Source organism: Scardinius erythrophthalmus (assembly GCF_964197995.2).
Source record: "Scardinius erythrophthalmus genome assembly, chromosome: 4".
Lineage (NCBI taxonomy): Eukaryota > Metazoa > Chordata > Actinopteri > Cypriniformes > Leuciscidae > Scardinius > Scardinius erythrophthalmus.
In genome coordinates, this window is record NC_138224.1 from 15,361,869 (window position 1) to 15,383,748 (window position 21,880).

Here is a 21,880-nt window from a genome sequence, read left to right on the forward strand (position 1 = left end):
ATAAAAGGGCAAACGATGAAGGTGAAGATGAAGGAAGACACAGGAACGGCCATACAAACAGGTGAGTAACACAAATGAATGCAGTATTTATATCTAGTTTACTTTACACATACCCTCCGCAAAGTGATCGGAATGCCATAGACCGTAGATGTTGAAGTCCAGTAAAAACCTGGCGGAGAAAAAACGTCCGATTTTACAAGCGATGAACTGAGTCACTGATGTCGTAAAGAGCAGAAAAAAAGCCACACTTACAGCAAGAAGTTCGATAGGAACCATTTCAGTACTGCCAGGAGATTATAAAAGGGCTGAGGGAAGAAAGAAAAGCAGAATGAGGGGAAAATAGAATAAAAGAATCAAGATGGCATCCTTTCATTTCAGTTACACTGAGAATTTCTGTGCAAGAGCTCATGACACATATCTCGTCTTTGTGATCATGGCGTGAAGGCCAAGTCTTTTTTTCTAGATCAGCCCTGACCTGTGACCTCCACTCATAAAATCATACCACAATGGATTGCAAGAGCAGCAATGTTATGTATTACATGTTACACTGATAGCATCTGACTGTTGTGTTCTGGTAGATGTTATTAAAACAGACAGCAGAATGCTTACACTTAGCAGGGGTCGAGCGCCGCTAGAAGAGTGAGTATTCGCCTTACACATGCCCTGATAGTCATATAGTAACACTCTGTGGAAAACACACACACACACACACACCTTAATGCATTACCTCACATTTACATTAAATGCACATTTTAAAAATAAAGTTTTTTATTTTTTTATTTTTTATGTTTATGATCTTCACACTAAGAAAAATGGTTCACTGAAAGGTTCTTTTAATTAACCATTTTTCCTAGTTTGAAGATCATAAACATTTAAAAATATATATATATAAAGAGCTTGTAAGGTTGCAATTGTAAGGTTCCATGAATGTTAAAAGTTCTTCATGGAACCATTAGCCACTTTTCTATCGCTGCCTTGGTAGCGCAAGAATTTGCATGATATGACCTGTAAATAGTGACCGTGTTAGAGAGGATGATCAGATATTTCTTTTAATTTTATTATTAACTAATAATGTGCTTGGCCAGCTACAGGAAACTGGCAGCCAGGCAACAGGAAAGTGAGTGGCGACGTCACAACACGCACAGCTCTACCAGTATCATGGTTTCCACAAAAGATATTAAGCAGCACAACTGTTTTCAACATTGATAATAAATGAAGAATTCTTTCTTAGAATTCCAGTTTGTAATCATGTCGTGCTGAACCAATCTCAAGTGGAAATATAACTGGAACCATTCCTTACTGTTCTTAGAACTGTTCGGCCCGACGGTGGAAAAGCGGCTAAGTGTTTCGTAGCAAAAAAAAAGTTCTCTAACCTTTTAAACATGCCCATTCTCAAGAGCTGTGACATTACCGACCCATCGATTTCCCCCAGAAACCTGCCAACCTACAGATACAGAGAATAGAGAGACTTCAGGACATTGTTATTTATTATTTATTTCACCAGGATCTCTTTCTCGTTCACGATAGGAACAATGACAGTTCTGAATGAATGCGTCTGTATTAGCTTTAAGGCCGCATACATCTTGACTTAACTGTTTGATAAAGCACTGAAATCAAATTTTAAACGTCATTTGGGCTGCAGCCCAACATCAGAGTCAGCGTTTACCGCACCAGCATGCTGAATTATTCAGATAACCTCTGTTATCCCTCCCCTTCTCTATATTTACCCTGATGATGCACTGTTCTCCTTCTTTCTCTCTCTCTCTCTCTCTCATAGGATCTCTACTAATGATGGAAAACACCTCATGCATTCATTTATTTATTTATTCATTTTCACAGTCACTTTCCTATGCTGAGTCAGTGGTAAACAGAGCTTTTTTTAATCTGTGTTATTCACAGCACAATGTCCTTATTTTAGAACCGTTTTATTTCATGACTTCATTGATTTTTTTTTTTTTTTTACTGTGACCTGCTTTCAATGGAACCATTTAAACGGCAAAATATTTTTTTACTGCGTGTCATTTCCCCATCTTTGTAACAATTATGTTCAGTTTGGTTTTGTTGTCACTGTCTTCTGTTCCTGTATATTTGTGAACCAGAGCGTGACAATCTTAACCTAAATTTCCAGTGATTTACACTACAACACACACACACACACACGCACACGCACACACACACACACACACACACACACACACACACACACACACACACACACACACACACACACACACACACAGTAAAGAGGCCTTTAATATCATCTATATATATATATATATATATAATATCTAGATAGTATCTATATAGATATATATATATAATATCCTTATAACTGTTCATGTAAAAAGTTCTTAAATGTAATAGCATGTAAATAGTAGCCAGTATTGAACTATCAGGTCTGGCTTCATTCCGGTGTGTACCGGACACTTTTCACAGTCCATTCCCTTAAAGGGATAGTTCACTTTGAAATTAAATTTTGGTATGTTTTAGCTTACCTCAAGGGCATCCAAGATGTAGGTGTCTTTGTTTCCGCAGTAGTTTCAATTTTGATATTTTTAGGTCAAACCGTTCTTGTCTGTCAGTCATATAATGCAGGTCTATGGTCACTGTCTCAAAGAGCATGCACAGAGTCCAAATTAAACAATTCCCCATCGTAAGTACACATTGATGGCCTAAGACACCAAACGAGCGGTTTGTGTGAGAAAACGAACAGTATTTATATCGTTTTTACCTCTACACAACCACGTCCAAGTGATCTGAGGGCGCGCGCGCTTTCTGGTGTGTGACGTGTGCGCGTTCTGGCTTAGTCTGCGCAAGCGCCGGAAAGTGTACAAGAGGTAAAAACGATATAAATACTGTTCGTTTTCTCACACAAACCGCTCGTTTGGTGTCTTAGGCCATCAATGTGTACTTACGATGGGAAATTGTTTAATTTGGACTTCTCTGTGCATGCTCTTTGAGGTGGTGACCATAGACCTGCATTATATGACTGACAGACAAGAACGGTTTGACCTTAAAATATCAAAATTGAAACTACTGTGGAAACAAAGACACCTACATCTTGGATGCCCTTGAGGTAAGCTAAAACATACCAAAATTTAATTTCAAAGTGAACTATCTCTTTAACAGTGGACAAAATTACATCTTTCCCTACGTGTTAATATTCAGTTTCACTCGGAAATGCCTATTTTTGCATCATTACAGATGTTTAGTGGGTTGCAAATGGGCATTTTGTGTTGACCTTATCATGTCACTTTAAGTGCTCTTACATCAGTCCTGTCCTTAGAGATGATGATGAAGCCATTACTGTCAATGACGTAGCAGTTGACGTCCTGTAAACACAATAAAGAAAAAGCATTTTGTCACATTGAATTAGTTTGATGGAGGAATGGTGATACATATTTTCACCGATATGTCCACAAATGCTCTAGATACCAACCACTTGCATTATAAATACTATATTGTATAATACTCACCGCATTATCAGTACAGCTTAGAGGACAAACCCCCTCTACACCAGAACACTAAATGATAAACAGACATTGAGAAAGAAAGAGAAACTGAGCATTACGTTTTGCATAGTATTGTGTAAATTCTCTTGTTTGTAGTGAGTACATACATCTGTGTCATTCGCCTGGTGTCCATCCAGATAATATGCAGCAGTAGTGAAAAAAGGAAAAAAAAACATTTCAGGACTGATAGCTTCAAACTCAACTCTTGCTTATAACACTTGCTTATAACACATGATCTGTGCAGGCTCCTGTGTGCGTTTACTCTAGCCATGTATCAGCTGAAAATAGGGACAGGAAAACAATCCTCTCATAAGAACCTGTGAATATTTACTACAGCAACTGTTAAAGATCCATAGATCATATCTCAATTTAATTTTGATTCATCCGTATCTAATTGATCTTATCTCAATTGAAGCATTTGAGTGGCTTACTGAGAGACTATTGTTTTCCTGTAAAACAAATTTACTTAATAATGACATTAAGAGTTTTCAGATCGATATATTTTTAATATACACTACTGTTGAAAGAAATCAATACTTTTTTTCAACAAGGATTACGTATCATGATTTCAACAAAAATATTAAGCAGCACATTGTATTTAACATTGATAATGAATTAAGAAATGTTTCTTGAGCAGCAAATCAGCATGATTTCTGAAGGATCATGTGACACTTAAGACTGGAGTTCAAAAATTCAGCTTTGTCATCACAGAAATAAATTCCTTTTATTACAAAATATATTAAAATTGAAAAAAAAAAAGGTTTTAATTGTAATGATATTTCATAATATTTATTTTTGATCAAATATGCAGCCCTGGTAAGCATACTGTAAGAGACTTCTTTCAAAAACATTTTAAAAAAATCTTACTGACCCCAAACTTTTGAATAGTTGTATATTTTCTCATAATATTTTATCTTTAAAATTAAACTGCTTCGCAAGTAAATTTATCTTGCTTCATTAAGGATGATGCACGTGTGCTCTTGTGGCAAACTGAGCTTGTGTTTGTGGCTCATGTACAGTAAAACTATGGCTGAAAATAACCTTGCACAATTTACACACAGACATGCCGGTCTCTTTCTAACAGCATGCATATTTCTTCTTACAGTGTGTCATGTTCTGCACTGTTGTTAATCATTATGGATTCTGCACTGTTATTGATCCTTTAAGATTTTCTTAATTTGTACTTGAACATTTCAAACATTTAACAGTAAGAATAATCACTGTGGTGGCATTAGTTAATATTGCAGTCAGGAGTGAACACAGACTCAGTGGTAATGTGCCAGCTGAGGTGGAAGAGCGTTCAGGCATTGAAAATCCCAGGGGTACCAGAAAAAAGGGAGAGTGTTCTCCCTGAGGAGGATGTAGAGAGTGATATCACCTCCTCTCCTTATTCTTCCACTCCTCTCTCAACACGTAACATCTTCTGTTTGTATTATGAATATCAAACAAAAGCCTGTGCTAGGAGTGTCACCACTAACATTATTGTGTTTGTTTTCACTTCCCATCAAATGCACAATGTTTAAACAGATAAGACCCATCCGGGCAGTATCGCACACATGCTGGTGTACATATCCTTGTGGAGAGAGACATCCTGTTGACATTTGTTATATAATATAATATAAAATAAATATATAACTTATATATTTAAAAAATAATAATTATAATAATATATATGAAGAGTTCAGATGCAAAAGCCTCTAAGTGCCATCTGAAATTTTCTTCTAGAATGATCATTTTTATCAAGCTCGTATATTTAAGTTCAGTAATTTCACTTAAATGACAATTAATAGGTAATTTTCATTGCCATTTAAGTGAAATTACTGAACTTACATATACGAGCTTGATACAAATTATCATTCTAGAAGAAAATTTCAGATGCCACTTTTGCATCTGAACTCTTCACACACACACACACACACACACATATATATATATATATATATATATATATATATATATATATATATATATATATATATATATGTATATATACATATACATATATATATATATATATATATATATATATATATATATATATATATATATATATATATAATCATAAATGTATTAATACTTTGTACACAGTATAATTGTATAATTGTAGTATATATTAGTTTTAGTACCTGAGTGGCTACAGACCAAAGCCTTTTTTCCAACATCTCAAGAGACATCTGTACACCTATGGCTATGCAGGAAAGAAACACAGACAAAAAGATAAGACAATTGTTTTCGTATTCTAATAGTATTATAACATCTCAAATGAAATGCAAAAATTAAGTATTAAGTAAGTAAAATTAAATATGTTTGTAGAAATGCTTATGTGAATACTTAAAATGACTGAGACTGAGTTTTTTTTTGTCCCCCTTTTTTTTTGCTGAAGACCCAATTCCGTTCGACTTGCAAATATATAATCCCAGCATGCATCAGTGGGTGTCCATGCACTCTCACAAGCTTAAAAATGCAAAATGTGCTGATATATACCTCATATATTAAACCCCTCAAACCTGATACCTCATCAGTTTACTACCTTAAACCCATTACCTCATATATCAACACTGATACCTAATAACTCAATCTGTACATCCACTTCCCCCATAAACTGCTGCATTTTACAGAACAAGGTTTTGTTGTTTAATGGCCCTGTGTAATTAGTAGGACAGTTAGAATTTACTGTGAGCTGTGGGGTCTGATTAAACTGCAGTAAATTGTTCGTTTGAGTGAAGAGAGAGAGAGAGAGAGAGAGAGAGAGAGAGAGAGAGAGAGAGAGAGAGAGAGAGAGAGAGAGAGAGAGAGAGAGAGAGAGAGAGAGAGAGAGAGAGAGAGAGAGAGAGAGAGAGAGAGAGAGAGAGCTATCATACAGAAGCTAATTAATAGAGTGGCAGAGAGTGGAAGGCAGTGTTGGTAATAGCTGCTCGGGGCAGGGAAGATGGCTAGTTGAGGGCAGACAATCTCTTGAATGAGTAGATGTGTGTATTATAAAGCTCTAGACCTAGCAGACATACTGTAATAATACTGGAAGATTACAGTCACCATGTCTCCTCCAGCATCCTAAAGATTTGGACAACCCTGCAATGAAGATTACCCAAAATAGTGACGAGCGAGCTCGCAGACGGTTCTCAGCACAGTTAGAAGTGTGAATGACGGAAGACATGTGACTCCAGCAGAGCAGATAATTCAGTAAATACCCAGTTTTCTGAGCTTCCGTCATTCTCTTTTCCACACAAACATCCCACACACAAAAACAAACACAATGATGTGATACAGCATGAAACCTCAACCAAAAAGCTTAGAGCGACAATATGGCAACCAGTCCTACTTAAAATAAACAGATTTTACAACTTGATGGGTAAAGACAGAGAGAGAGAGAGAATGTGTAAAATGGATGTGGCCCTTTTCATGAATAGGCTACACCATCAGATCCTGAAACTCTCCAAAAATAGATTCTTGCTCCCTTGTTATGAATGGATGGATGGATGGTAGGATCCAATCACATGTTGCTATTTCAAGTATGTAAAACAAAACCTTGTTAATTAAGAATGAGATTCCTCTGGTCATAATACTGTAAGCTTAATGTTGATGTAGAAATAAGCTGAGTGTGTGTGAGCACACTACTTCATGTATAGTTTTAAATAGCTCACTGATCTGTGCAGTAGATTCTGCTATATGGTTTTATGCTTAGCTTAATATGCATTTCAAATTCTAAATGATATTCTAAATTATGCTAATGTAGTTAATATCTATTTGAATCTGACAGGACTGAACTGCAGTGTGTGTGTGTGCGCGATGGCAAACAGAGCAGCAGGGTCTTTACATGGCAGATTATCACGAAGAGCATACGCTAACAGTGAGTCAAAAAAACACCCTCTCAATTCCCCCACCTCTCTCTCTCTCTCTCTCTCTCTCTCTCTCTCTGTTGCTTAGGTAACATGATGTCAGCGCAGCCCCTATCGACACCTTGAAGACTCACCGCCCAAATATGACACTGTCCTCAACGTGAGCAGCACACAGTATGTACACACCCACATACACTCTTCATAACATAGAGGGCTTCTGATAAGGAGAGAAATGGCATGGTAAGGATTTAATGGAGCTGTAGTGCTTTTTCTTGTCAATGTCTGGCATGTGAAAGCATGTGGGCGGCACTGAGGTCCTTCTGAAGTACACGGTGCGTTGCAACAGCCCACAACATACAGGAGGTAAACGCTTCTGGTGTCGCAGAATGCTTTTCCTCTTATAAATAGCTTTTTTTGAGGTGCTGTTGCTGCAGCGTGGCCTGTGTGCCTTTATGCATTATTCAGCACACCAGGCAATTGCAGAAATGTTTGTTTACATGGGTGACATTTGGTCCAGTTTGTCCACGTGAACAATGCTGAGTACATGTATGATTATATTCCTGTGCTGTTGCATGATGTCAGCACTCTGATGACATCACAAGGGGTAAAATGCATCACTGCTGGTGATGGCAACATGTGATTGGATCCATCCATCCATAACAAGGGAGCAATAATAAGGGTTTTCCCCCCCGAGATACAGTAGTTAGATTCACATGCATCCATTAAAATCAGCAATGTTGCATCTATCCATCTATCTATCTATCTATCTATCTAGAGAAAGAATCAGCTGTCTTCTCTACCCCTCCTCACTCCCCTCATCCCTCACTAATGTTACTATCTTTGACAAGGCTGGCACACGCTTACACTGCACGCCTCACCACATGCACATATGGAGAACGCAACACACAAACACACACACTTACTCACACACATACTCACACAGACACACATGCGCATCAAAGGCTAGCCTGAGGACAGTATGCGCTTAAGAGACAACCTCCTGACACACACACACACACACACACACACACACACACACACACACACACACACAAGTGCATTCTGTGGACTCAATATACCAACACAGAGGCAAGCCGATCTGCTGGAAACCACAGAATTGAAAGACTGGAGCACGCCTCCTCCTCCCCTCTCTCTCTCTCTCTCTCACTCACTCACTCACTCACTCACTCACACTCTCTCTCTCTCTCTCTCTCTCTCTCTCTCTCTCTCTCTTTCTGTCCTCCTCTCTGTGAGCATTACAACAAGGCATTGCGCAGGATTTAACTCCCCTCCTTCATCTCCCTCTTCTTTATTTTAATCGTTTTTCCTTCCTTCCTCCGATCCATCTCTCCTTCTGTGGCAGCCGTTGCTCTTGGCAGCGGAAGGATATTTTCATTTCCATATTGGAGCGTTACGAGAGCTGCTATTCGCTAATTTCTCCCACAACCGTGTGTGTGTGTGTGAGAGAGAGAGTGTGTGAGCCTGGGGGGGACGCCGAGAAGGACAGCATCTAAAGACGGTGAGTGAAACACTGTTAACCTATAACACACATATACAAGCACACATTACAATTTGCCTTAATTATGATTACGATGTCTATGCATGATGTTTGCCGAGGGATGTTTTTTTTTTTTAGACAGACACATTCGCCTGTTGTTTTGGGTTACAGAGCATGTGATGCCCATTTTTTTATTTGGACACAAAGGAAATGTAAAGATGTGTGTGTGACCACAGGTGATGTTCTGGAATGCTGCTTTTGAGTGTATTTGAGCATGTTGGAGTGAGATGGTCTCTACAATATGCAATCCTGTGAACACTTGCATATATATATATGGTAGGACAAAAAAGCATTTGTGTAAGAGATTTGTATGTTTTTACGCATACTGTATGTGTGTTGCTTGAATGAGTGTTTATGAGAGCGTGTCTTTGTTTGTGATTCTGCTCTTAATAATTCATTCCCGTGGCCTCCGTGTCTTTGTTTCTAACGTTTCTTCGCTCTGTTCTTGCCGCCGTTGACTTTGATTGCCGCCTTCTGTGTGTGTGTGCATGAGAAAGAAAGAAAAGGGATCAGCAGGACTGGTTCAGAGGTGAACATCTAAAGGGCGTTTCTATTTACTTATGTGTTTCAAGTCACAGTAACAACATATATGCTGTCACACACATTCATAGTTGACCTTGTGCATTCACAGGAAGTTAGTACGGCGTGGGGTGAGAAAGTGTGAAATATGTGCTGAACTGGACATGGAGAGAGATGCTGCTAAAGTGAGAGACTGTTACATCACGTGTGAGTGTGTGTGTGTGTTGTGTGTGTGTGTGTGCTGCATGCTCGGGAGTCAAATGACACATCCCTCTACTAATTATCCTCTCTTCTTCACACACACTCACATTGTCACACCCTCAAACTTGCATGTTCTAGGAAACGTAATGCATTGAAAATATTCACGTGTTGAGCAACTCCAAAAGGTGTTTTCAGAAACTCTCACTCACACACTCACACACACACACACACACACACACACACACACGCAATATAACCTCTAAATGTCTGCACATTTTTCCACTGTGCCGTTTCAGATGACAGGCTGGTGTATTGGTGTTGCGTTGCGCAAATACGCACACACAGACACACACACACACACGCACGCTGTGATGGATGTGGCAGGTGACAAGGCCGAAGTGTCACAGTCTAAGACAGCAGCGGCCATTTTACAGCAAACTGGCCTGGCATAAACAGAAGCAACTTGTAACCTTGTGCTCAATGATCTGAGACACACACATTCACAGCATTGCGTTACACAACTAGTATTACATAATGGTATGTCGTTATAATAATATTCCCGTCTCTGTCATGTGCTGTGAGGGTTTCAGTGTCATATTACTGTACCTCAATTAACTAAATCGCGTCTGCAGCGCCAGTTCTACTACGGTTTTTGTACCCTGGAGAGCTGTACAGTAAGCTCCGATGTATTACAGACGGCTGTGCACCGGGAGGAAAGTTCTGACTCTCAGATTTAAAGGATATTTCAGTTACGTTTTTGATTGATACATTAAGTTTTTCTCAGATATTTCTCCTGTAATTATATATGAGAAATACAAATAGAAACAAATGAGGCAATTGCTGACGTACCGTAAGAGTATAGAGCAGGGATTCCCCAACTTTTTTTGTCATGTAATATTTAAATTATTTAAGAAAACATTTGCATATTTTGATTTGCATAGTTTGATGTCGGTAAGGGATGTTTTATGAAGTGCTTTATTGTTTTTATTTTACAATTATTTATTGCAAATGTTTTAATTTTTATTATTTAATTAATTATTATCTTTTCATCAACACACACCCGGACATTGATGACAGAATTTGATTAGAAATGTTTGAGCTCATATTGAGATCTCAGAGTTTGGTATTTGATCTCTGAAACTCTAGAGTAAACGCATTGACATCTTTTCGTAGTTAAAGTCGGCATGAAATGGAAGTTGCAATAGACTTTTCTTTCCTATTGTGATTTATATCCGAGTGAAACGCTAATGGAAAGAGAAAAATGTAAAAATGTTGATTTCGTCCTTTGGGAATTGATTGGATCGTAGGAAGTTAAATAAAGGCAGAAAAGAACAGACGTTGTTTCGAGGGGGTTAATGTTTTTGATGAAAGATTATGAGTATACATGAATTTAAAAAAATAATGATGTGTCCTGATAAATTATTTATCATGAGCACTGAAATATTCTGAATTCTGATTTCATGGAAACTTAAAAAAAGTGAGAAACAGGAGATGTAAGCAAAAGTCTCCATTTGACCTCCATTTAATCTCATCTGATGAAAATAATATTAAATATTAATAGTATTATTCAATAATAAAATATTTAAATACAATTAAAACACTATTAAATATTCAAGAGCTCTCATTTGTGATTTTTCATTCTCGTAGGTTAGAATGTAACTGTATTGTCCATCACCGCACACTCCTGGAATATGTTAACTAGTCTACTAGAATATTGAACAGATTCGAGAAGCATTATGTTGCAATGTTTGTGTGTTAAAAGTTAATTGCTAATTTGATCTTTCCTAATTTAAAATGTTTTCCATTGAGCCTTGAGTAGAGAGCGCACAGAAGGAATCAACTTTGACGGGAAGTGAGCTGTGAACAATCACCACAGATACTTATTGGGGGAAAAAAACACAAACCACACCAGCTCACACGCTCAGCAAGTCATCTATGCTAACACGGGCAGTAAACAATTAAGCGTCAAGTTATGTACTGAAAAAGAAACTGACTATCCTTCAAACTCTCTCTGCAGTGTCATCACTGGCCCCGTATCGCTGCCTGTGGAGGCTGGCATCAGGGCCAGCTGATGCCACAGCGAATCTGAGGCAGCTGCAGTCGTAGAAGCGCAGACATGCAGCTCAGCACTGCACCTACAGTCGGTCGCAGGAGGAGAGGAAATCTGGACAGTCAAGGTGAGCCCAACTAACACACACACACACACACACACACACACACACACACTCACTTTTCTGAAGGTGTTGGGTTTTAAGAGGATTTAAGTACCGATTCCATTCATACGGTTTTAAATGCTTTGTCCAAATAGTGAATATCAATGATCTAAATTATGTACATTGATCACTTTCCGAAATGCATCAGTTTGCGTTCTGTTTTATTAATGTGTTTGTGGAAAGAAAGGCAGTGTGTGTTGACGTATGTGCCTGTGTGGGTGTGTATAGTGGTATAGAGTGCGGCGTACATCACCAGCTGCCCCTGCAACAGATGGATTAGAATGGCTTTAGTTAATGTGTGTGTCTGATTAAAGATCTGCATGAAGCAATGCAGGGGCAACAAACACACACAGTTTTGCTGCATTGTCACAAATACTACAGTATAGTGGAAAATTTTTACCTGCTGCCGGTTCGGAGTCAAACTTAAAATCTCTATCCTACAGTATAAGCCAATACTTATTCTGTATTACTTTCTTAGAGAACACAATGCTTTTTGAAAGAATATCCTAGCCACTGTTTTCAATTTAATGAAAGTGAAGGTCCAAAAAGACACTATCAAAGACGCTATTCAAAGTCTTCTGAAGTCAAAAGCTTGCTTTGTGTGGGGATTTGAGAAAAGCCTGAAATTGAAATTATTTACTGATTTATCTTGACATAGCTCTACTTGACGCATTCATTAAGAGATCACATAATGATTATTTCTCTTGAGTCGGATCCTTTCAATTAGTATGTTGATCCATTACATAAAACCTGTCTGAAAGATTCAATCATAAATTGGACAGACCTGGTTGTTGAAATTAATTGCTCACTGGATGAAAATATTTTAAGTAAATAACAGCTTTAATAAAAATAGAGTATAGAATATAGAGCAGAGAGAATGTAAGTATGAACTACTTTTATGGTGCTTTTGTGTCTTTTCTGTAAAGCTGAAGTTTTTGTCTCAGCCAAACAGAATAAGGGATGAGAGAAGAAAGGGATAAATTGAAGGTTGACAGGCCAAAACAGCAATTCTAGAATAATTCACAACTACATAGTTTAGAAGGACGGATTAATTATTGAGATTACACAGAATTGTGCGAGTGTGTATTAGAGAGAGAGCGTGCGAGTGATGATTGTGTGTGTCTCTGATTACAAAGGGATCAGGGTGTTGAGGCTGGTCAGGATCAGATTTCCGAGTGCTGTAACTGCATCTGTCTGCACTTAAACTGCCAAACACTCACACACACACACACGTTCAACGAGACAACTGGGATCTCAATGTTTAAACCGTCATATCCATTGATAGCATCTGATTGTCTCACACACAGAGAGACATTGCCCCCCCACCACATTGTGTTGCATAAAAGAGAGAGGTGACAAACAGTTGGCAAATGTTTGCTTTGTAATGGCAGAGCAGAGGACGTTCTCTGTTTATCTCTGAGGCACATTATATTCCCATCATACACTCTTACAAAAAAGAACGGAAAAGCCTGATGCCGTAGGAGAACCTTTTTAGGTTTTTTAGGCTGCATAGGCCCAAAAATATGCAAAATTATCAAACAACAAAGATATGGGAAGCATTTTCTCATCCCTGGCAAGAGCTGATAAGCCAATTTATTTTGCTATCCTGCTAACTTTAACCCTATTGGAATAGACATATGCAGGGTTGGAAGAGTCCAGTAACCCAATTGTAACCCACTAACTGTCAACCATTGCAGGTTTTTTTTTTTTTCTTAAAAAAAAAAGAGAGTAAAAACTCTTTACCGATGCTTTACTGATGATTTACTGATCTTAAGAATCTATAATGCTACATAATCCAAGAAGAAACATTTAGCCAACTCAAGAATCCCATTCAGGAAACCACAAAAAATTCACACGTCATAATTTACTCACCCTTATGTTGAATGTCGTTCTCAAATCTCATTCACACTCACATTCAATTAAACTAATAGAAGTTTGATGTCATGTCAAATGTGTGTCTCATTGATTTTCAGTAAAAAACAAGCTACATTTAGGAATTTTCTTCACACAAAGCAACTGTATGGTTTCAGAAGACTTATGACTGAATTAGCATACAAGTGATATGAACTTTGTATTTATTTTTAACCAGAGGGTTAAAGACTCTAGCTTCAGCCCGTAGCCAAATGTTGAGTTTGTCAGAAGTGGGATTTTTTTTTTTTTGCATTTGTTGTAATTTTTGGAGCATTTTGGTCATGCAGTATACTTCTTTTGTGTTCTAAAGAGAAAGAAACTCATAGAGTTTTGAAAAGACATGCAGGTGAGTAAATAATGACAGAATTTTCATTTTGGGTCAATTGAACCAATAAGAGTACATCTTGCAATAATCAAAACACATCCTGCGCAAAAATATCCTGAAGGTGCTGCGACACAGACAGTAGCTACTTGCAGCGAGTGCATCAGAAATACTGCTATGTCTATCTCCAGTTTAAACTAGTGTGGTTGGAGCGGAAGCCACAGGTTCAGTTGTGTTGAGCACTGGTCTCCTTTATTAAATACAGTACATATGATTCACAGTGGCACATCAATCTTTCACATCTATGTCAACTCTTTCAGACGATATACACTTCTCTTTTTTTCTTCATTCACACAGGTCTGCTAGGTGTGCTGAGTGTGTGTGCTACGTTGCTGCAGTTATGCGCTGGCTGTCCTTCAGAGTGTGTGTGTAACTCACTGGAAGCTAACTGCAGTGGGCGGAGTCTAGTATCTGTGCCCGCTCTCACTTCTCTCCCGGAGGGCACACGTACCCTCTTTCTGGCCAATAACCGCCTCTCCTCCCTGCCCGTCTCGGCCTTTGCCAATCTGAGCACCTTTGAGAGCCTCGACCTGTCCAACAACTATCTGGACAACCTGCCTTCCAGACTGTTCCGTGAGCTGAGTAACCTGAGCGATTTGAGTTTGCGCAACAACAGCCTTACGGTTTTGGATCGGGAGTTATTTCGTGGCCTGACCCAGCTGCGGAGGCTGGATCTGTCTCTGAACGGCTTGGCCACTGTGCCGCTGGGCCTGCTGGATGAGCTGCAGGGGCTCACCTGGCTCTCCTTGGCTGGGAACAGACTTCACGCCCTGGAGAGAGCCACATTTGAGCCTCTCGTCAACCTTCAGCACCTGGAGCTGGGCATAAACCCCTGGGAGTGTGACTGCAACCTGAGAGACTTCAAACACTGGATGGAGTGGCTAATATACCGAGGTGAGGGTTGTGTGTGCGTAGTGTTTTTATTCTCTACAGGTGTAAAAACACGTCATTTGAGCAATATGCCACAAGAGGCTGTAGGTTACTAGGATTTTACCATAAGGAAGGTGTGTTCTTTGGCATTGGGCCACAGTGGACTGCCTTAACGCCTTTAACAATGGTAAAATCACTGTTCTCAGAGAGGCGACAACAGATAATAGACATCAGTGTTCAATAAATAATTAAACCTTTTAATATTTAAAATCTGAATAAATTATTCTTCCATCAATATATTTCAACATTATCGAATTACTGTATGGCATTAAAATTGTATGTGTAATCATGTAAAGTGCATGTTTATTGGCATTTTGCAAGGGCTATAAACCAGAATTTTGGGATTTAAAAGAGGTTTATTAAACCTTTTAATCAGGGTTCACCAATCTCGGTCCTGGAGGGCCGCTGTCCTGCAGAGTTTAGCTCCAACCAGCTCCAACACACCTGTTTGAAAGTTTCTAGTATGCCTAGTGAGACCTTGATTAGCTGGTTCAGGTGTGTTTAATTGGGGTTGGAGCTAAACTCTGCAGGAGAGACGCCCTCCAGGACCGAGATTGGTGAACCCTGCTCTTAACAGATGGAGCTGTAACCTAATGGTAAGTGCATGTACTCCAGACTTATTGTAGGAAATGTACCCACTCTCTCCCTAATAATTTCCTATCTATCTTTTGTCTACCACTGGCAATGAAATGTGGCAAAACCCCAACAATAATTGTGAAGAAGAGCTTCTTATTCTCCATACCTCTCACTTTCTATTTTTCTCTGTCTGTCTCAATCCATCCTTCTATTCTGAGTCAGAGAAACTCATTTAATTCTGTTTCAGAGCATCTTTGAGAGGGAGGGGGATTTGAAACAGACATGAGAGGCTGAGTCACAAAGCTTTTAGTGTGTGAGAAAGAGACTCCAGTCATGGTGGGCTCTGAGTCTCTTGCTTTGTTCCAATACCTAGTGAGCTGCATACAGATGCGCCATTTAAGGCAACCAAAATACTTTCTTGACCTTACTTACACTACTGTACCTTCCAAAATACTTTGTTTTGACCAAATTCAGGCAGCATTCAATGTTTTTTAATGGAAATCCCACGATGCAACAAACTTAATAAGAAAATCCAAGATACTGGATGGGAAATGAATAACATTATATACAGTGTTTGGGGGTAACGCATTACAAGTAACATGATTTTTTTCAAGTAACTAGTAAAGTAATACATTACTTTTAAATTTGCAAGAAAATGTCTGAGGTACTTTTTCAAATAAGTAAAGCAAGTTACTTTGGTCTCCCATTTATTGACTGTCATCTCTCCTGTCCCCATGTTAAGTGCAGAGGCGTTGTGTGCGCTGTGTAAATATGATGGTTATTGTAGTTCTAGACTAATTTTGAGCAATTATTCATGCCACTTTCACAAAAACAGATTCAGTATTCCTCAAAATGAATAAAAACTGTGAAATGCAAACTCAGAATATTATGCAAACATAATATTAATTTCACTTTATTAACTAATTTCTTTGCTGCTGACCTTTGATGATTTAATTCAACCATATGATACGAATAAGAAAAAATGGCTTTAGATAAACATCACATTTGTGTTTGATTTTTTGTTTTTATTGCTGAAGAGTGAAATTTCTTCTCCTGTGTCCTATTCTTCTGCAATCCAGAATGGCAGCACAGCGGAAAGGTTTGTTTGAGCTGTGCCCTCTACTGTACAGGTGTGAATTTGCATTTCCCTCAGCCCGAGGCTTATTCATTTCACTTTGGGTGTGAAAGGGCTTTAACATTTGAAAAACAAACAAGCAAGCCCAGCCCAGATGAGAAGAAGTAACGTTAACTCATTACTTTCCATAAAAAGTAACTAAGTAACACAATTAGTTACTTTTTAGGGAGTAACACAGTTTTATAATGAATTACTTTTACATTATATATCATTCGGTAATTAAAAATATTCAGAAAAAAATAAATCAGAAAAAAATTATTATATTTTACCCCAAATTTGTTTGTACTGTGTATTTTATGCATACTGGATTATTGCACCATTAGCTGTGTGATATGTACTGGATTATTGCACCATTCGTGAGATGCCAATTACAAGCTATTTTAAAATCAAGTGCGAGTCAACTACCCTGTACAGAATTATATTTGTGTGGCATGTGGAGTTGCTGCCTCTGTAGAGCACTCCAAATTAGTCACTCCATGACAGTTAGCATGTTGCCTTAGAAGGCAGCTGCCTATGCAGGCAGTGTGGCAAATCACTAGGTTTTGGAACAGAGCTTCTGTATGCATGTCAGGCTTATTAATTATACACCAGCTACCACTCTTTCTCTCATACAAACACACACGCTCATTGAAGAGGCTTCTGACCCTCCTAGCTGTGCGGTGCTATTTTGGAGGGCTTGAAGCCACCATTTAAATTCATTAGAGGATACTATTGTTTACCTCAGAGAGATACATTTTTGATTTCTCTTTCTCTATTGCTTTCTGTCGTAGGCGGTTATGTCGATGCCGTTGAGTGTACGCTCCCAAAGGACTTAAGGGGCCGTGACATCAGGGGTGTTCCTGTGGAGATGTTCAACTACTGTCTGCAATTGGAGGATGAGAATGGGGGCGGGGCTGGGAGCAAAGGTGGATCTCCACCATGTTTTCGTGGGACACCCACTCCATCGTCCGAAGGTGCAGTGGTGCGTACGGAGGCGGAGCTACCAGACTGTGTGAAGCAGCGCTATCGGCCGGTCAGTGTTCGCAGGGCGATCGGTACAGTAGTGATCGCTGGTGTGGTCTGTGGAATCGTGTGTATTATGATGGTAGCTGCCGCAGCATACGGCTGCATATATGCCTCTCTAATGGCGAAATACCAGCGAGAGCTAAAGAAGAGGCAGCCATTGATGGGTGACGCAGAGGCAGAAGGCGACTCGGAGGAGAAACAGATCTCATCAGTTGCATAGGGGAATGGGGGAGAGATTCAGAGTTCAGAGGTCATCCACAAATATAAAGAATCCTTTACTGGTTGGTCTGCACATTTGATGATCATTTAGCTGCCCAGTAGAGGATTTATAGTCCCTGTTTCCTGTTTCTCTGTCCTTCTTAAGACTCTCTCTGACTCTCAGACTTACACTTTACTCAATCGCTAAACTTTGGCCTATGACCTTTGACCTATTTGCCCCAGGACAAGAGGGACCACTCAGCACTTTAGAACTCCCCCACCCTCCCCCAATGTTGAGAGGATCTCAGCAGAGGAGGCGTGGATGCAACTGTTCACAGTTCCTGAACCCTGATGTTTCTAGAGGATCACATGCTCTCATTAGCATTTGCCTCAGTAGCAGCCTAGCTATCAATCCAAACCTGCAATCATAACTCTAACCCCCAACACTAATCCCAACCCCAATCCGAGACCTTTAACTCTAATCCCAACCCTCACAACACTAATCCAAACCCCCCAACTCTAACCCTAACCCTTCAATACTAATCCTAATCCTTAGTATTATGATTCTTAGTTCAATACTAAACCATAAACCTCCATAACTAATCCAACCATCACCTCCAACACTGTGTTCTACACCGGGTGGTACGTGTAAGTGGCACATTACACCAAATGGCAATAACACTCATTATAATCGATGCTGTCTACAGTGGATACATTCCAATGCAATGCACCGAGTTACAGACCATAAACGGATGCCCCGATTTCTGACATACTACATGCGCTTACTCTGCTTCCGGCAAAAGGACAATTTGATTTGGAACATTCACTTTTAAGTTTCCAGTGTAGGCAGCCTCAAGCCGTTGCAGCATCAGTGTAGACATGGTGTAATCTTAAACTTCTAACTCTACTCCCAAACCTAAACCTATAACACAAATCCTTATCCTTACCATAAACCTCCATCAGTAATCTGAACCCCTAACCCTAAACATCCATCACTATTCCTAACCCCCAACTCTAACCCTAATCTGACCCCCAACCCTAAACCTCCAACACTAATCCCTATCCTTACAATTACCCTCCATCACTAATATGCCCCTGGTTTTACAGACAAGGCTTAAGCTAGTCTCAGACTAAAATGCATGTTTGAGGTGTTTTAACTGAAATCAACTTGCACTGACATTTCTTTAAAAATGTCAGTGCCATTGTTTTGTCTCAGGATGCACAGCATTAATGTTTTTTTATAAACATTATAACATATAATTTACTTAATTGCCCTAATTGAACTAAGGCCTAATCCTGGCTTAGTCTAGGCCCTGTCTGTGAAATGGGGCCATGACCTTAAACCTCCATCACTTATCCTAACCCACAACTCTATCCCAGTCTCTAACACTAACCAAAACCCCCAGCTCTAAACCATAAACACTACCCTTACCATGAACCTCCATCACTAATATGAACCCCAAGTCTAATACTCCCGCCATCTCAAATCCAAATAACTCTTACGCTAAACCTTCAACTCTTATCCAAATCCCCAAAAATTAAACCCCAGATACAAATACCACTACCAACCCTAATTTTAACCCTTAACCCTACCCCAGTGTGAACTGAACATCATAACCCCCACATATCATATTTGAAATATTCCCACCTTATTTATCAGCTATAATATATTCTGTACAATGTGACGTGACCCCAGTTTTTATGTTTTTAAGTGTGAGGTTTGTCCTATGTATTGTGTAATAATTTGTGTTGATAACATTGTTTACGGTTTGTTGTTTCTCCATGTTCATCTCTAGAGGTCAGACTTGTTTTTGTAAGACTAGAAGAATCCAGCCCTGGCGTCTATCGTGAAGTGTCTTGAAGTATTGTGAAGTCAAGTGCTAATGTAGAGCAGGCTGAGGACTCTGTTGGTGTTAGTGGAGGGTGGCAGATTGTGGCTATTGGAACTGTTAATTACACCTTGGTGGCTAAAGAAGCACAGTGATAGCTACCCTCTAAACAAAAAACAGAAAGGAAATAGATGAGAGGGAAATAAAACCTTACATTTATTAAGATAGACTTTTTCTGTGCAATATAAATCAGTGTCTTTGTTGATCTGTAGTTTAATTCTGGATTAGGATGTCATAGCTGATTTAGTCTGATCTTTTCTATTGGGCTGGCGATGGAGGAGAATCGATTGAGTCTGTGTGATCAATTTTCTGCTTGTGGACCAATTTGCATAATTCGCTTTTCCTTGAGGGCAGATGTTGTTTAGACTAAATAATTCAGATAAATTTGACTTGGGCTTTCAGAAGCCCACAGATATAATATAAGCTTTTCTGCGGTAATCAGCCTCAGCAACTGGACGAAAAATGGAAAGAAAGACTGTCAGAAACTAGCTGCACACTGGTAATGTGAACCAGCATATTTTTTTCCTCAGTATTATTGAAAATTTAGAAACAGATTATAATGTCAAGAGTACCGTCATTATTGGGTGTTTTGCACAATGCTGCCATCTATAGGAAGGATGTGCAGAAGGAACAAGGGTGTGGAGCAAATATCACACCACCTCATCCGGATTTAGGAGATGCTCTTCCGCTGTAACTATAGCAACAATCTTTCCTACACACTATTCATTACCAATGCAAATTAGTGGTGTGGTTGCTGGCAAAAAAATTGAAAATCAAAGTACAACTAATTTGTGTGCTAATACCCACACCAGCAGTTAAGCATCTCTGACTTTTATCTTTGTGTTCAATGATATCTGCAGCCATATGCTGAGTATATATAAGTACAGATATACATTTATTCAAAAGTATGTTGAATATATGTATCTATTTTAATCTGTGTCTTACAAATTATTTATGAACAATAACTTGATTGCAAAAAATTGATTATACTTTTCCCTGTGTTTCCTGTGAAAACTCCTTTTGTAGAGGAACTCCTAAAAATTCTCCATAAGAGAATTCAGAGAAAACTCATGAATTATTAATTAGAGGAGTTTTGTCTAATGGTTGCAGTCTCTCTTGCCATTACTGTTCTTTTAGCTCTTATTTTATACAGCATGTGTCATGGGCCTGTACTCTGCACGGGGCGACAAAACACATACCCTGTATCCTCTGTTATGTAAAAAGAAAAGACGAAAGCACTTTTGCCACTGGTGGACTAATACGTTCCCGTCAAATTGCACTTATTGCGAATAATCTCAAAAGTGAGCACATGCTTGTTTATTGACTGTCAGCAAATATGCCAGTGAATATGAAGGGCGGTATATAAATGAGCAATGACTCTGCTGAGGTGTGTTTACTCTTGGTCCTGGCCTTACATTTAAGAGCAGGGACACCACACACACACACTTCACTACACGCTTTGTAAATCCCATTGGATTGATGAAAGGAAAGGATTTGCCCATTTGACTGAGCTGAAAGCATCTTCAAGATCTTTATGAAGTTCTGGTTTAATATCTTATAGCTTATTGATGTGACCCTTTCTTCACTTGACCTTTTTTCTAAGACTGATATGAGATCCTTCTTTATATTTTCGCTTGATGAAAATCAGTTTGAAATATGATTTGTGATCTGTGATATAATTCTGTGTTAAAAATGAATAAAGAATGTATTTCTGTAAACGTTGAAGTGTAAGATTCAGCAGCACTCACACACAGTTTGCTCAAAGTAAAATGATAAAAATATGCTTCTTCAGATTCTCACAAAAATGGAGAGAGATCCAGATTAAAAATCTAAACGGATAGATAAATGAAGGGGTCAAGCGGTGGCTGATTAGCATAGCACAGTAAGCCCCTGCTGGTTGATAATGTAACTAAACCATTATGGTGGCATTAAACATCATTTTCCATTGACTACCATTCAAAATAACCATGTATTTTTCCAGAAAAAAAAACAAACATTTATATTACAGTAGACAA

General features: G+C 38.9%; 2 protein-coding genes across 6 annotated transcripts in view; one reads left to right on the forward strand and one right to left on the reverse strand.

Annotated features, from left to right (window-relative positions):
• Positions 1-21,880, reverse strand: part of cacna2d4a (calcium channel, voltage-dependent, alpha 2/delta subunit 4a) — a gene marked incomplete at its 5' end in the record, with an annotated part of 43,005 nt that overhangs the window by 5,947 nt on the left and 15,178 nt on the right. The window contains 8 exons of the mRNA XM_081362656.1: positions 114-169; positions 253-305; positions 610-685; positions 1,374-1,444; positions 3,270-3,332; positions 3,477-3,524; positions 3,620-3,634; positions 5,639-5,700. Coding sequence (XP_081218782.1) covers positions 114-169; positions 253-305; positions 610-685; positions 1,374-1,444; positions 3,270-3,332; positions 3,477-3,524; positions 3,620-3,634; positions 5,639-5,700 — 444 coding nt within the window. The remainder of the gene's footprint in view (positions 1-113; positions 170-252; positions 306-609; positions 686-1,373; positions 1,445-3,269; positions 3,333-3,476; positions 3,525-3,619; positions 3,635-5,638; positions 5,701-21,880) is intronic.
• On the forward strand, positions 26-21,838 carry lrtm2a (leucine-rich repeats and transmembrane domains 2a). 5 transcript variants are annotated; one of them, XM_081364040.1, is made up of 5 exons: positions 26-61; positions 7,437-7,522; positions 11,644-11,803; positions 14,430-15,026; positions 17,544-21,838. In XM_081364040.1, the coding sequence occupies exons 3-5, from the start codon at positions 11,743-11,745 to the stop codon at positions 17,996-17,998; spliced, it is 1,113 nt and encodes a 370-aa protein (XP_081220166.1). In that variant the 5' UTR covers positions 26-61; positions 7,437-7,522; positions 11,644-11,742; the 3' UTR covers positions 17,999-21,838. The 5 variants fall into 5 exon arrangements, with proteins under 5 accessions (XP_081220166.1, XP_081220165.1, XP_081220162.1 ...); XM_081364039.1 differs by lacking the exon at positions 26-61 and adding an exon at positions 9,538-9,610 and having other exon boundaries at positions 7,479-7,508; XM_081364038.1 differs by lacking the exons at positions 26-61; positions 7,437-7,522 and adding exons at positions 8,628-8,867; positions 9,538-9,632.